Source organism: Microcaecilia unicolor, chromosome 4 (genome assembly GCF_901765095.1).
Source record: "Microcaecilia unicolor chromosome 4, aMicUni1.1, whole genome shotgun sequence".
Taxonomy (NCBI): Eukaryota; Metazoa; Chordata; class Amphibia; order Gymnophiona; family Siphonopidae; genus Microcaecilia; species Microcaecilia unicolor.
Genome location: NC_044034.1, coordinates 341,604,311 through 341,617,754, shown reverse-complemented (window position 1 = coordinate 341,617,754; position 13,444 = coordinate 341,604,311). Strand labels below are relative to the sequence as shown.

General features: G+C 41.2%; 1 protein-coding gene across 1 annotated transcript in view; it reads left to right on the top strand.

The window, feature by feature from the left end:
- C4H21orf62 (chromosome 4 C21orf62 homolog) overlaps positions 1–13,444 on the top strand; it is a 54,669-nt gene that overhangs the window by 23,060 nt on the left and 18,165 nt on the right. Inside the window, exon 2 of the mRNA XM_030202523.1 lies at positions 3,970–4,142. Within this exon, the coding sequence (XP_030058383.1) occupies positions 3,970–4,142 (173 nt within the window). The remainder of the gene's footprint in view (positions 1–3,969; positions 4,143–13,444) is intronic.

Sequence of the window (13,444 nt, the reverse complement as noted above, 5' to 3'; positions counted from 1 at the left end):
AGCTGTTTATGAGCTGCTGCATCCACTTTGTCGTTCTTTATTGTTGATCTGTAACAAGGCTAAAGCTGTTTCTGTTAATAGGCAGTGCATTAAAAGCTGGAGGAGAAAAGAAATAAAACGGCTTCAAAAATGATTGCAGCTTGTAGAAAAAGCAATTATAAACTCTGTAGTGTGTGCTCATTTTTCTTCACTGTTCTTTTATACAATATATATGACCAAGATTTAAATGAGGATATCCTGTTTCTTGAGTTTGTCTTAACTGTTGTTGTACTGTGCCTTGGGAAGCTGGTGTTATAAAGATGATAGAATATATTGAAAAATGGAAGTAGAATTAAACTCCCTTTCATTGGGGCACATGGAATCACATTTTAACGTCATCTCATTTGTAGAAATTTTACATTTTAGATACACAAATGGATTATTCTGTTTTTAGGCATGTTTCAGGGACAAGTGGTTTTATAGGTCAAAATAAAAATAAATATTTTTTTTAATGCAGATCTCTTTTGTTTAAACATAACTAAATGGGCTATAAGCCCTTAATGTAGTCCATTGGCTTTCTTATATTTATTTATTTATAACATTTGTATCCCACATTTTCCCACCTATTTGCAGGCTCAGTGTGGCTTACATATTCTGTTTTTGTTTTTTTTCCCAAGTTTTCTTCATGGAAATCGCTCATGAAGATTTTTTTATTATTTTGTTTATGGTTCAACATTTTTATTGATGACAACCAGGATATACAAGACTTGTGAGACACTTCAAGTTCTGAACAGCTGACACAGATAAACGATACAGCATTATCTGTCATCAAATTTTTACATTGTTTAATAAATCTCCGAACTCCCCCCCCCCCAACCCTCCCCCCCCCCAACTTCTCCGTAAGGATAAAGGAGGAACAACCAATGAAGTAATAACATCTTATCGGAAACGTATTAGAGACCACACTCCCTCCAGTGCTACGAAAATCATGTTCTATATATTCAGCAATGGACCTGCAGTCCCCAAGTGGTATGGTTAACACCCTGTCATAGACTACAAACTAGAGCTAAGGATCCCATGCTCTCCTCTTTACCTCCTGGGGCTCAAGCTGGAGAGCCTGTGTTCTGATGGCCCTCCCTCCTACCACCCCAAGGTGTTCTCTTAACAAGACCTAGCACGAGTGCGTTGAACTAAATATAACTCCCCTCCCCCCTCCCTATCCCATTCTGCCTGAGTGACCTATGAACCCACCGAATCATTAACCTCGTTCTTAATTAAGTGACACAAGTTGCTGAAGTAGGACCCTTTAATGCGCTGAGTTTATTAAGAATGTAACTTCGTGCTTTGGGAGACATCACATTAATATAATCTGTCCAAATTAAATAAAAGTGTTTTTGTGTTTTGAAATTAAGCAGAGCATCCTGAAGCTCCAACAAAAGTAAGGCATGCAAACGATTACGCCATTGCCAGAAAGAGGGGGCCCGCTCCAGTGTCCAATTCACCTACATATTCTGTTTTAATGGCCTTTACCAGGAGAAAAAAAAATCTCTGCACGAATATAACACGTGCTAGAGTGCCTCTATAACTAGCCCCTCCAAATGACACACTAATTACGATTTACAACAAATTACTACTCTACCTATATTCCGTTCCATTATTATACTTTTTCTGTGTACATCCTTATACTGCACAAATTGGCAAGTTTGAGAATATAAGTGAGATTAAATACAAATGCTACCAACAATAAAGAGTGACAACATGGATGCAGCAGCTCTTAGGTTTTTGCTTGCTTTGTTTTGCGAGTATGGCGATGACGGCTTCACTGGGAAGGGAAAACTGAGATTGGATATGGACATAAAGGGGCAATACTGGAAAGGGGGAGGAGATAGGGACACAGAGGGCACTATTGGAAAGGGGAGGAGGAGATAGGGACACAGAGAGGGCACTATTGGAAAGGGGAGGAGGAGATAGGGACGTGAAAAAGGGATGAGATGGGGGACAAAGAGGTAATTTTGGAAAAGGGGAAAGATGGTAACACAGATCAGTGCCAAATAGATGTAGAGAAGGAAAGGAAGAAGACAAGAGGAGAGAGAAGAAATGGAAAGGCCAGCCTGGAAAAGAATTTGTAAGGCTGACTCATGGAACATGGAAAAAAAGATCTGGAACCAGCCAAATTCCCAAACAACAAAGGTAGAAAAAACATTATTTTTATTTATTACTTTGTAAGGACTGAGATGTACCTGCTTTGTAAAATGTATATTTTTCTATGTTTATTTTGCAAAGTACAGGAGAAAATGCTTTTCTGTTTCTTTTTATCCAGTATTCCACTGTTTATAGAGTCTGGTTTTCTTGGGCAGAGAGGAGGGGATCTCTATTTCAATTTTTGTTGTTGTTTGGGTTTTTTTTTTTGTGGCTCTCTATTCTGTATTAGATTGGTAGGATGGAATGTTGTCACAGTTTGGGTTTCTGCTTGTGCTTGTGACCTGGGTTGGCCACTGTTGGAAGCTGGATACTGGGCTAGATGGACCTTTGGTCTGACCCAGTATGGCTACTCATGTTATATAGATGAGGGTCTGTTCATGTTCTGCATGTGCGACTGAGGTGAAGAATTCTGCTAGCATGTAGTGTCTGTGTAGGAATGTATAACAGTGCAGCTTGTTCCAGTTTCCCAATAGTAGGTATATTGGTGCTCGAGAACCCAGTGTAATATATATTGCATTGTCTTTTCATAGGTGGGTTAGGGCTGTTATGGGGTGGTAAGTTTTGTGTTCTAGGGCAGCATTTCCCAAGTTGGTCCTGGAGTACCCCTTTGCCAGTCACGTTTTCAGGATATCCACATTAAATATGCATGAAATTGATTTGCATATACTGCCTCCATTACATGCAAATCTTTTTCATGCATATTCATTGTGGATAGCCTGAAAACCTGAATGGCAAAAGTGTCTAGCCCTATTTGAAAGTGAGCTCAGCCACTCTGGGGCAAGGGCCGCCTTTGGTGGTCCTTGTCAACCAAAATAAAAATCCTGAAGACTAGTGGTCTCCACATCCTGCAGAGTCACCACACAAACAAAAGCCCATCTGATTTAAACAAGATGTCTAGCAGTGGAAGGAATGTGTGTGCTATTCCTGAGGTGATGGTCACGATTTGAATATTTTTACTTTGTAGTTAAGAAGACAGGTTACCTGCTCTGGCCAGTCCAGGGACCTCTTCTGCGTCCTGCCTCCTGATGTAACTTACTGTTTCCTTGTAGGCAGGACAGCAACAGAGACAACCTGTATTAACCAGTGCCCGCCACAGTCCTTGAGCAACAACACAGACACTGCTGTCTAGCTGACACCAACTGGCGCCTATTTTATAAAAGTCTGCTCCCCCTGAGATCAAAATCTGGCTACGCCTCTGCCAATGTTTGTTCATTTCCATACTTTCATGCTAGAATTTTATTAATTTTAATTATTAACTGCTCAGTTAATATCCACGAGCAGGAATATCAATCAAGAAGACATATATAAACTTAAAACATATATAAACTTAAAACTTGAGGAGTTTGCATGCATCAAAGACGTGGACGCTGGATCTCCAAAGCTCATGCCTAATTGGCTAGTGTATAATAACGTACCACCTGCTTCTCTGTCATGTTTGCACACAACAGCAGTGTTTTACCTGCCTTCTGTCTAACATGCTGTGAAAAGCCAATTGTGAAAACATCCCAGAACAGCGCACTTCATTTGCTTTAACACTCCTAAGTAAATTACACAACTGATATCAAAGAGGGGTTGGGGGGGGGGGGGCGCAAGTCGTGATCACTGACAAAGTTCTCCCAACCCACAGCTCCATAACATTAATAGATTAATGCCCAGAATATTTCCACTCTGCTTTCCTTTTTTTTTTCTTCTTTACTTACAAGGCAGTACCGAAGCCTCCAGGAGAAAGTTCCTGGATACAGGTGGGAGCGCGCCGCGCGGTTAATGAACTGTGGGCCTGTCCTGGAGCGCCCCTCCTGGTTGTCATGGAAACGGAACGGGCCCCCGGCCTTCAGCAAGGCGAAAACAAGTGCGCGAGCCACCAAGTTCTCCTCCTTCTGCCCACGGGACAAGTTCGCTGTACCAGCAGGAAGTATCAATAGCACCTGACGGTGCTCTGTGCACAAGGAAGCCCCGCCGAAGTAAGTCTATTGTCACGAGCAATATTATTGTTTATTGCCTATTTTCATCCCCAGATATGTGCACTGAAAATATGCGGCAGCTTTTCAGAGCCTCTTCTGTTTGCCTAAGGCTTGATGGCTCCCGGGGGAGGGCAGTGCGGTGTACCTTTTCTCCTATTAATTTAACAGTAATTTGCAAACTTTTTTTTTTTGTCAACCACAAAATTTGCTTCAGTTAGAGAGTTCTAGCTAGAAGTTTTAAGTAGTAGGTTGAGAGCACCCTGAAAGAACATTTTGAATTCCTTGATTTAATAATTAAACCAATGACGTGTTAAACTATCTGCTAAGTAAGGAGAAGAATAACTTCATCTCTTGGTCTATAAATTAAGCCTGTGGCTTCCTGCTTCTCAATCTGTGTAAGATTAATGCATAGGCAAAGAAACAGTTACACTGTAATATCGGTTGCTGCTGTCAACGCTGCGAAATTCTTTTTATATTGTCATAGGACTTGGAGAGAGAAAGTAGAATTAAGGGCATGGTTCACTCAGGGGTTGCTTCCATTTCGGGGGTAATTTTATAAAGAATTTGAGCGTGTAGAGCTGCATTTCACACGTTCAAATAAAGGCATATAAAAGTAAGGTGCTTAGAAAACATTATTCTTCATTTATGTGCTGTACTCACATTGGGGGTAAACAGGGTTGGAGAATGGGGGAGTTGGGGAAGATTAGTGCTGATATATGGATTTTTATAAAATTCATATTCATGCATATAGCCTGATTCAGCTGGAACATACTTACACAGTTACGCTTGCCTCAGAGATGTGACTTTGTATGGGAACTTTTAATTAAACATAGTAACATAGTAGATGACTGCAGAAAAAGACCTGCATGGTCCATCTAGTCTACCCAACAAGATAAACTCATATGTGCTACTTCTTGTGTATACCTTACCTTGATTTGTATCAGCCATTTTCAGGACACAGACCGTAGAAGTCTTGCCTAGAACTAGCCAAACACCAGCCCCGCCTCCCAATCTCTGCTAAGCTTCTGAGGATCCATTCCTTCTGCCCAGGATTCCTTTATGTTTATCCCACGCATGCTTGAATTCCGTTACCGTTTTCAACTGCACCACCTCCCGCGGGAGGGCATTCCAAGTATCTACCGCTCTCTCCGTGAAAAAATACTTCCTGACATTTTTCTTTAGTCTGCCCCCCTTCACTCTCATATCATGTCCTCTCGTTCTACTGCCCTCCCATCTCCGGAAAAGGTTAGTTTGTGGATTAATACCTTTCAAATATTTGAACGTCTGTATCATATCACCCCTGTTTCTCCTTTCCTCCAGGGTATACATGTTCAGGTCCGCAAGTCTCTCCTCATACGTCTTGTAACGCAAATCCCATACCATTCTCGTAGCTTTATAAAGACACATGGGTGCAGTATATGCATCTATGTACCTACCCTGCCTAGGCACCATGTTACAAACTGGTGTAGGTAGAAATTACTTTTTTTTTGGGGGGGGGGGGGACAGCAATTAACATTGTTGGTCATTAGATAGTGTGCACTCCATTTCTTCTATCTCTTCATACGTTCCCTTTCTTTTTCCCTCAGGAGGATACAAAGAATTTCCAGACATTGTTTGATAACAGCATTAGCTAGAATTCCAGTTAGCAATTTGAACATCATTTGTCTGCAGTTACTTGCTGCTAAAGGAATCTTGTCTTTACTCTTTCATGATCAGAAACATTCTGCCAGTTGTCTTTTTTATTTTATTTTATTTTTTATTTTTATTACATTTGTACCCCGCGCGTTCCCACTCATGGCAGGCTCAATGCGGCTTACATATTATATACAGGTACTTAACCCTCCATTGCCGAGGGTTAAGTGACTTGCCCAGAGTCACAAGGAGCTGCCTGTGCCTGAAGTGGGAATTGAACTCAGTTCCTCAGGACCAAAGTCCACCACCCTAACCACTAGGCTACTCCTCTACTAGCAACATTCCATGTAAAAGTCGGCCCTTGCAGATCACCAATGTGGCCGCGCAGGCTTCTGCTTCTGTGAGTCTGACGTCCTGCACGTACGTGCAGGACGTCAGACTCACAGAAACAGAAGCCTGCGCAGCCTTCTACATGGAATGTTGCTAGTGGAATAGCAACATTCCATGTAGAATCTCCAATAGTATCTATTTTATTTTTGTTACATTTGTACCCTGCGCTTTCCCACTCATGGCAGGCTCAATGCGGCTTACATGGGGCAATGGAGGGTTAAGTGACTTGCCCAGAGTCACAAGGAGCTGCCTGTGCCTGAAGTGGGAATCGAACTCAGTTCCTCAGGACCAAAGTCCACCACCCTAACCACTAGGCCACTCCTCCACTGTTGGTGCTAGTGGAGATTCTACATGGAATGTTGATATTCCACCAATGTGGCCACGCAGGCTTCTGCTTCTGTGAGTCTGATGTCCTGCACGTACGTGCAGGACGTCAGACTCACAGAAACAGAAGCCTGCACAGCCTTCTACATGGAATGTTGCTAGTGGAATAGCAACATTCCATGTAGAATCTCCAATAGTAGCAACAGAATCTCAATAGTAGCAACATTCCATCTAGAATGTCCAATAGTAGCAACATTCCATGTAGAATCTCCAATAGTATCTATTTTACTTTTGTTACATTTGTACCCTACGCTTTCCCACTCATGGCAGGCTCATTGCAGCTTACATGGGGCAATGGAGGATTAAGTGACTTGCCCAGAGTCACAAGGAGCTGCCTGTGCCTGCAGTGGGAATCAAACCCAGTTCCCCAGGACCAAAGTCCACCACTCTAACCACTAGGCCACTCCTCCACTCCACTCTTCTATTCCTCTGTTTGCCTAGTGTGTATTATTTTGTTAAACTGCCTAGCCATTCTCTCATTGAGATTCAATTCCCACCGCAGCTCCTTGTGACTCTAGGCAAGTCACTTAACCCTCCTTTGCCCCAGATACAAATAAGTACCTGTATATACTATGTAAACCGCTTTGAATGTAGTTGCAAAAACCACAGAAAGGCGGTATATCAAGTCCCATTTCCCTTTCCCCTTTCTTAATCTTCCTTGCCTGTTGCTCGATCACATTAGTTCTTATCACAGCGTTGTCCATCTTGTCCAGGTTCACATTCTCCTCAAGTTGTTGTAACCATTTTGCCATTTTGTTGTGCTCTTATGGGTTATCAAGATGTCTCTCCAGAACTTCAAGGTTTTATTTTTGTCAGGGCATGCATTGACCTTTCCTGAATTTCCAGCAGTGTTTTGTAGGATGAATGATTGTTCAAAATTGCTGGTTTTGCCAAAATTGATTAATTCGACTATTGTACCTTTCAGTTTTCTTTGCAGTGGCTTTTTCACTATTTCAACTCTACAAACACTTCTCTGATCGTTTTTAAGTTTAAAGTGTATCATTTCTTTAGTCTCTCCTTGGTCTTTTTGTTTTTGAGGTTTCTTTTCTTCGTGCTTTTACATATAGAACATGAGTAGCCATACTGGGTCAGACCAATGGTCCATCTAGCCCAGTATCCTGTTTCCAAATAGTGGTCAAGCCAGATCACAAGTACCTTCAGAACCCCAAATCATGGCAACACTCCATACTATATAAATCAAAAAGTGAGGAGAGTGAATAAGGATACCAAAAAATATTTATTCACACGAAAAATACAAAATAATATAATCTGCATTAAAAATGGGTCATTTTTAATGCAGATTATATTATTTTGTATTTTTCATGTGAATAAATATTTTATAAATATTTTATAAATGTTCTATATCTCACGGTTCCGTGAGGGTTTTTACCTCCTTTTTTGTTTCGGTTTTAACACTCCATACTACAAATCCCAGGGCAAGCAGTTGCTTCCCATGTCTGTCTCAATAGCAGACTATGGACTTTTCCTCCAGGAATTTGTCCAAACGTTTTTTAAAACCAGATGCGCTAACCACTGTTACCACCTCCTCTGGCAAAGAGTTCCAGAGCTTAACTATTTGTTGAGTGAAAAAATATTTCCTCCTATTTGTTTTAAAAGTATTTCCATGTAGCTTCCTCAAGTGTCCCCTAGTCTTTGTACTTTTGGAAAGAGTGAAAAATCGATTTATTTCTACTTGTTCTACACCACTCAGGATTTTGTAGACCTCAATCATATCTCCCCTCATCCATCTGTTTTCCAAGCTGGAGCCCTAACCTCTTTAGCCTTTCCTCATGAGAGGAGTTCCGTCCCCTTTATGATTTTAGTCGCTCTTCTTTGAACCTTTTCTAATTCCGCTATATCTTTTTTGAGGTACGGTGACCAGAACTGAACCCATTACTCGAGGTTAGGACGCTATACAGAGGCATTATAGTATTTTCGGTCTTATTCACCATCTCTTTCCTAATAATTCCTAGCATCCTGTTTGCTTTTTTGGCTGCTTCCGCACACTGAGCAGAAGATTTCAGCGTATTATCTACAACACCCAGATCTTTTTCTTGAGTGCTGACCCTCAAGGTGGACCCTAGCATCAGGTAACTATGATTCAGATTATTATTTTTCCAATGTGCATCACCTTGCATTTGTCCCCATTAAATTTCATCTGCCATTTGGACGGCCAGTCTTCCAATTTCCTAAGGTCTTCCTGCAATATTTCACAGTCCGCACATGTTTTAACAACCTTGAATAGTTTTGTATCATCTGCAAATTTGATCACCTCACTCGTTCCCCGATTTCCATATCATTTATAAATATGTTAAATAATACCATTCCCCAGTACAGATCCCTTTTTAAGTTGCTGAGGTCAGCTCTTAGGGCCTCTTTTACAAAGCTCAGGGTTGTAGCCAGACAGCAGATTTTGGGTGGGTCTAGACAAGAAGTGGGTGGGCACAAGTGTTCTCCCCCCTCCCCCACCAACTTAAAAAAATATCTCAGCTGGCAGGAAAACACTGCTTTCTACCTTGGCAGCCTGCAGCAGGCATGCGCTGAAAACGGAGCATGCGCAGTTGCCAGTATCGGCAGCTTAGGAAGCTCAGACTTCTGAAGTGGAGGGCAATGTTTTCAGCACCATCAGAAGGAGGTCTTCAGCTGGCGGAGCTTGGGATCCCCACCAACTACCACTAAATGTGTGCTGCTGTTGGGTGGGCCTGAGCCCTAAGTGGGTGGGCCCCGGCCCACCTGTGGCTACGCCACTGACAAAGCTGCAGTAAAAGGGGCCCTGCAATAGCATTGGTGCATAGATTTGCCATGCTTCAAGGCCCCTTTAACCGCAGTGAAGGTTTTTTTTTTTTTTTTAAAGTTGGCTGTGGAGTAAGTACAAACTTGCCACATGCAGCCATTTGCTGGGGGAGCCCTTACCATCTAATTTTTAGGAGGCAGTAAGGGTTCTTGCGCTGACCCAGCAGTAAAAATAAAATATATTTCCGGTCACGCTGGAAATGGCGTTCGCTGGGGGCGGCTCTACCACTGGCTCCTTTGGTGAGCCGGCGGTAGTCCCGGATTGATGTGCGTCAACGCCGCGGTAGCTCTACTGTGGCATTGTAAAAGGGTCTGTTAGTTTCTTGGCTTCCTTTCAAGTTGGATTTTCCATTTGGAGGTTTTTGATTTCACCAATTTGCTTTTACAGCGTTGTAGCTTAATTCTGAAGTCATCACTGCCGCAGTGCTGTAAATTATCTGGTTTTCTTTCTGTTGCTGTCATTGTTACTCTTGTTGTTATTGCCACAGAATATGCTTCCACAGAAAAAAAAAACAGTGGAACTTTGCTCATAGGCTTTTTTTGTGCATTTAAAAACAAAATAGGAGGAAAAGACCTCAAAAGACCCTCAGTGCTACAGTGAACTTATCTTGCCAGGTACTTGTAACCTGGATTGGCCACTGTTGGAAACAGGATGCTGGACTTGATGGACCTTTGGTCTGTCCCAGTGTGGCAATACTTATGTACTTATACTTTCAGCACTCAGTGGGCCATTATGTCGTCATTGGCCAAAAACCTCCTAAAGTATTTTTCCACTTTTTCACAGACTTCAAAATTTAATGTGCATAACTGATAAAATGGTGCAAATCTCAGTCACAAGAACAAAAGCAAAAAATTAGGGCGGCTTAGCTTCATTGTCTAATCCATCTTCAAAACTCCCTGGATTAGACAATGAAGCTAAGTCGCCCTAGTGTTTTGCTGTACATAAGTATTGCCATACTGGACAGACCAAAGGTCCATCAAGCCCAGCATCCTGTTTCCAACAGTGGCCAATCCAGGTCACAAATACCTGGCAAGATCCCGAAAAAGTGCAAAACATTGTTGCTTATCCCAGAAATAAGCAGTGGATTTTCCCCAAGTCCGTTTTAATAATGATCTATGGACGTTTCATTTAGGAAGCTGTCCAAACCTTTTTTAAACCCCGCTAAGCCAACCGCCGTTTCCACATTTCTGGCAGCGAATTCCAGAGTTTAATTACATGTTAAGTGAAGAAAACTTTTCTCTGATTCGTTTTAAATTTACTACTTTGTAGCTTCATTGCATTCCCCCTAGTCCTAGTATTTTTGGAAAGAGTAAACAGACGTGTCACGTCTACCCATTCCACTCCACTCATTATTTTATAGACCTCTATCATATCTCCCCTCAGCCATCTTTTCTCCAAGCTGAAGAGCCCTAGCCGCTTTAGCCTTTCCTCATAAGGAAGTCGTCCCATCCCCTTTATCATTTTCATCGCCCTTTTCTGCACCTTTTTTAATTCCACTGTATCTTTTTTGAGATGTGGTGACCAGAATTGAACACAGTATTCGAGCTGCAGTCGCACCATGGAGCAATACAAAGGTATTATAACATCCTCATTTTTGTTTTCCATTCATTTTCTAATAATACCTAACATTCTATTTGCTTTCTTAGCCGCAGCAGCACACTGAGCAGAAGGTTTCAACATATCATCAACGATGACACCTAGATCCCTTTCTTGGTAAGTGACTCCTAACGTGGAACCTTGCATGACGTAGTTATAATTCAGGTTCCTCTTTCCCACATGCATCACTTTGCACTTACATTAAATGTCATCTGCCATTTAGACGCCCAATCTCCCAGTCTTGTAAGGTCCTCTTGTAATTTTTCACAATTCTCTTGCAATTTAACAACTTTGAATAACTTTGTGTCATCAGCAAATTTAATTACCTCACTAGTTACTCCCATCTCTAGGTCATTTATAAATATGTTAAAAAGCAGCACAGACCCCTGGGGAACCCCACTATCCTTCTCCATTGAGAATACTGACCATTTAACCCTACTCTCTTGTTTTCTATCTTTTAACCAGTTTTTAATCCACAATAGTAGAGAGGTGTGGTAGCCGTGTTAGTCCACTCTTAAAGGTTATCAATAGAAATCAAACAAAATAAAACATGGAAAAGAAAATAAGATGATACCTTTTTTATTGGACATAACTTAATACATTTCTTGATTAGCTTTCGAAGGTTGCCTTTCTTCCTTAGATCGGAAATAAGCAAATGTGGTAGCAGATAGTATATATGAGAGAAACATCAAAGCATTACTTTGACAGTCTGACAGTGTGGGAGGGTGGGGGTATGCATGGGGACATCAATATTACCCTCTTCTCACCTACCAACACCCATTCTGTTAGAATATCAATGAAATGCTTTGATGTCCCCATGCATAGCCCCACCCTCCCACTCTGTCAGACTGTCAAAGTAATGCTTTGATGTTTCTCTCATATATACTATCTGCTACCACATTTGCTTATTTCCGATCTGAGGAAGAAGGGCAACCTTCGAAAGCTAATCAAGAAATGTATTAAGTTATGTCCAATAAAAAAGGTATCATCTTATTTTCTTTTCCATGTTTTATTTTGTTTGATTTCTATCGATAATCCACAATAGGACACTACCTCCTATCCCATGACTCTCCAATTTCCTCTGGAGTCTTTTATGAGGTACTTTGTCAAACGCCTTTTAAAAATCCAGATGCACAATATCAGCTGGCTCACCTTTATCCACATGTTTGTTCACCCCTTCAAAGAAATGTAATAGATTGGTGAGGCAAGATTTCCCTTCACTAAATCCATGTTGGCTTTGTCTCATGCTTTTGAATATACTCTGTAATTTTGTTCTTTTATTTATTTATTTATTACATTTATATCCCACATTTTCCCACTGATTGCAGGCTCAAAGTGGCTTACATAAATCTGTAGTGAGGCTACAGTGCAAGAAGAACAGTCTCTACCATTTTGCCCAGCACCGATGTCAGGCTCACCAGTCTATAATTTCCTGGATCTCCTCTGGAACCTTTTTTAAATATCGGCATTACATTGGCCACCCTCCAATCTTCCAGTACCACACTCGAGTTTAAAGATAAATTACATATTACTAACAATAGTTCCGCAAGTTCATTTTTTCAATTCTATTAGTACTCTGTGATGAATACCATCCGGTCCAGGAGATTTGCTACTCTTCAAATTGTCAAATCGCCCCATTACATCCTCCAGGTTTATAGAGATTTCATTCAGTTTCTCCGACTCGTCAGTTTTGAATACCATTTCTGGCACTGGTATCTCTCCCAAATCTTCCTCAGTGAAGACAGAAGCAAAGAATTAATTTAATCTCTCCGCTATGGCCTTTGTCTTCCCTGTTTGCCCCTTTTACCCCTCTGTCATGTAGCAGTCCAACCGATTCTTTTGCCGGCTTCCTGCTTTAAATATACCTAAAAACAAATTTTATTATGTTTTTGCCTCCAGCGCAATCTTTTTTCCAAAGTCTCTCTTTGCCTTCCTTATCAGCGCTTTTCATTTAACTTGACATTCCATATGCTGTTTCTTATTATTTTCAGTCGGTTCCTTCTTCCATTTTCTGAAGGATAATAGCTTCCTTCACCTCACTTTTTAACCATGCTGGCTGTCGTTTGGTCTTCCGTCCTCCTTTTTTAATATGCGGAATATATTTGGCCTGGACTTCCAGGATGGTATTTTTGAACAGCATCCACACCTGATGTAAATTTTTAACCATCGAAGCCGCTCCTCTAAGTTTTGTTTGCACCATTCTTCTCATTTTATCATAGTCTCCTTTTTTTAAGTTAAACGCTAATGTATTGGATTTCCTGTGTATACTTACACCTAATCTAATATCAAATCTGATCATATTATGATCACTATTATCAAGTGGCCCCAGCACCATTACCTCCCGCACCAGATCATGTGTTCCACTAAGGACCAGGTCTAGAATTTTTTCCTTCTTTTGTCAGCTCCTGTACCAGCTGCTCCATGAAGCAGTCCTTGATTTTGTCAAGGAATTTTACCTCCCTAGCATTCCCTGATGTTACATTTATCCAGTCAGTATTGGGGTAAT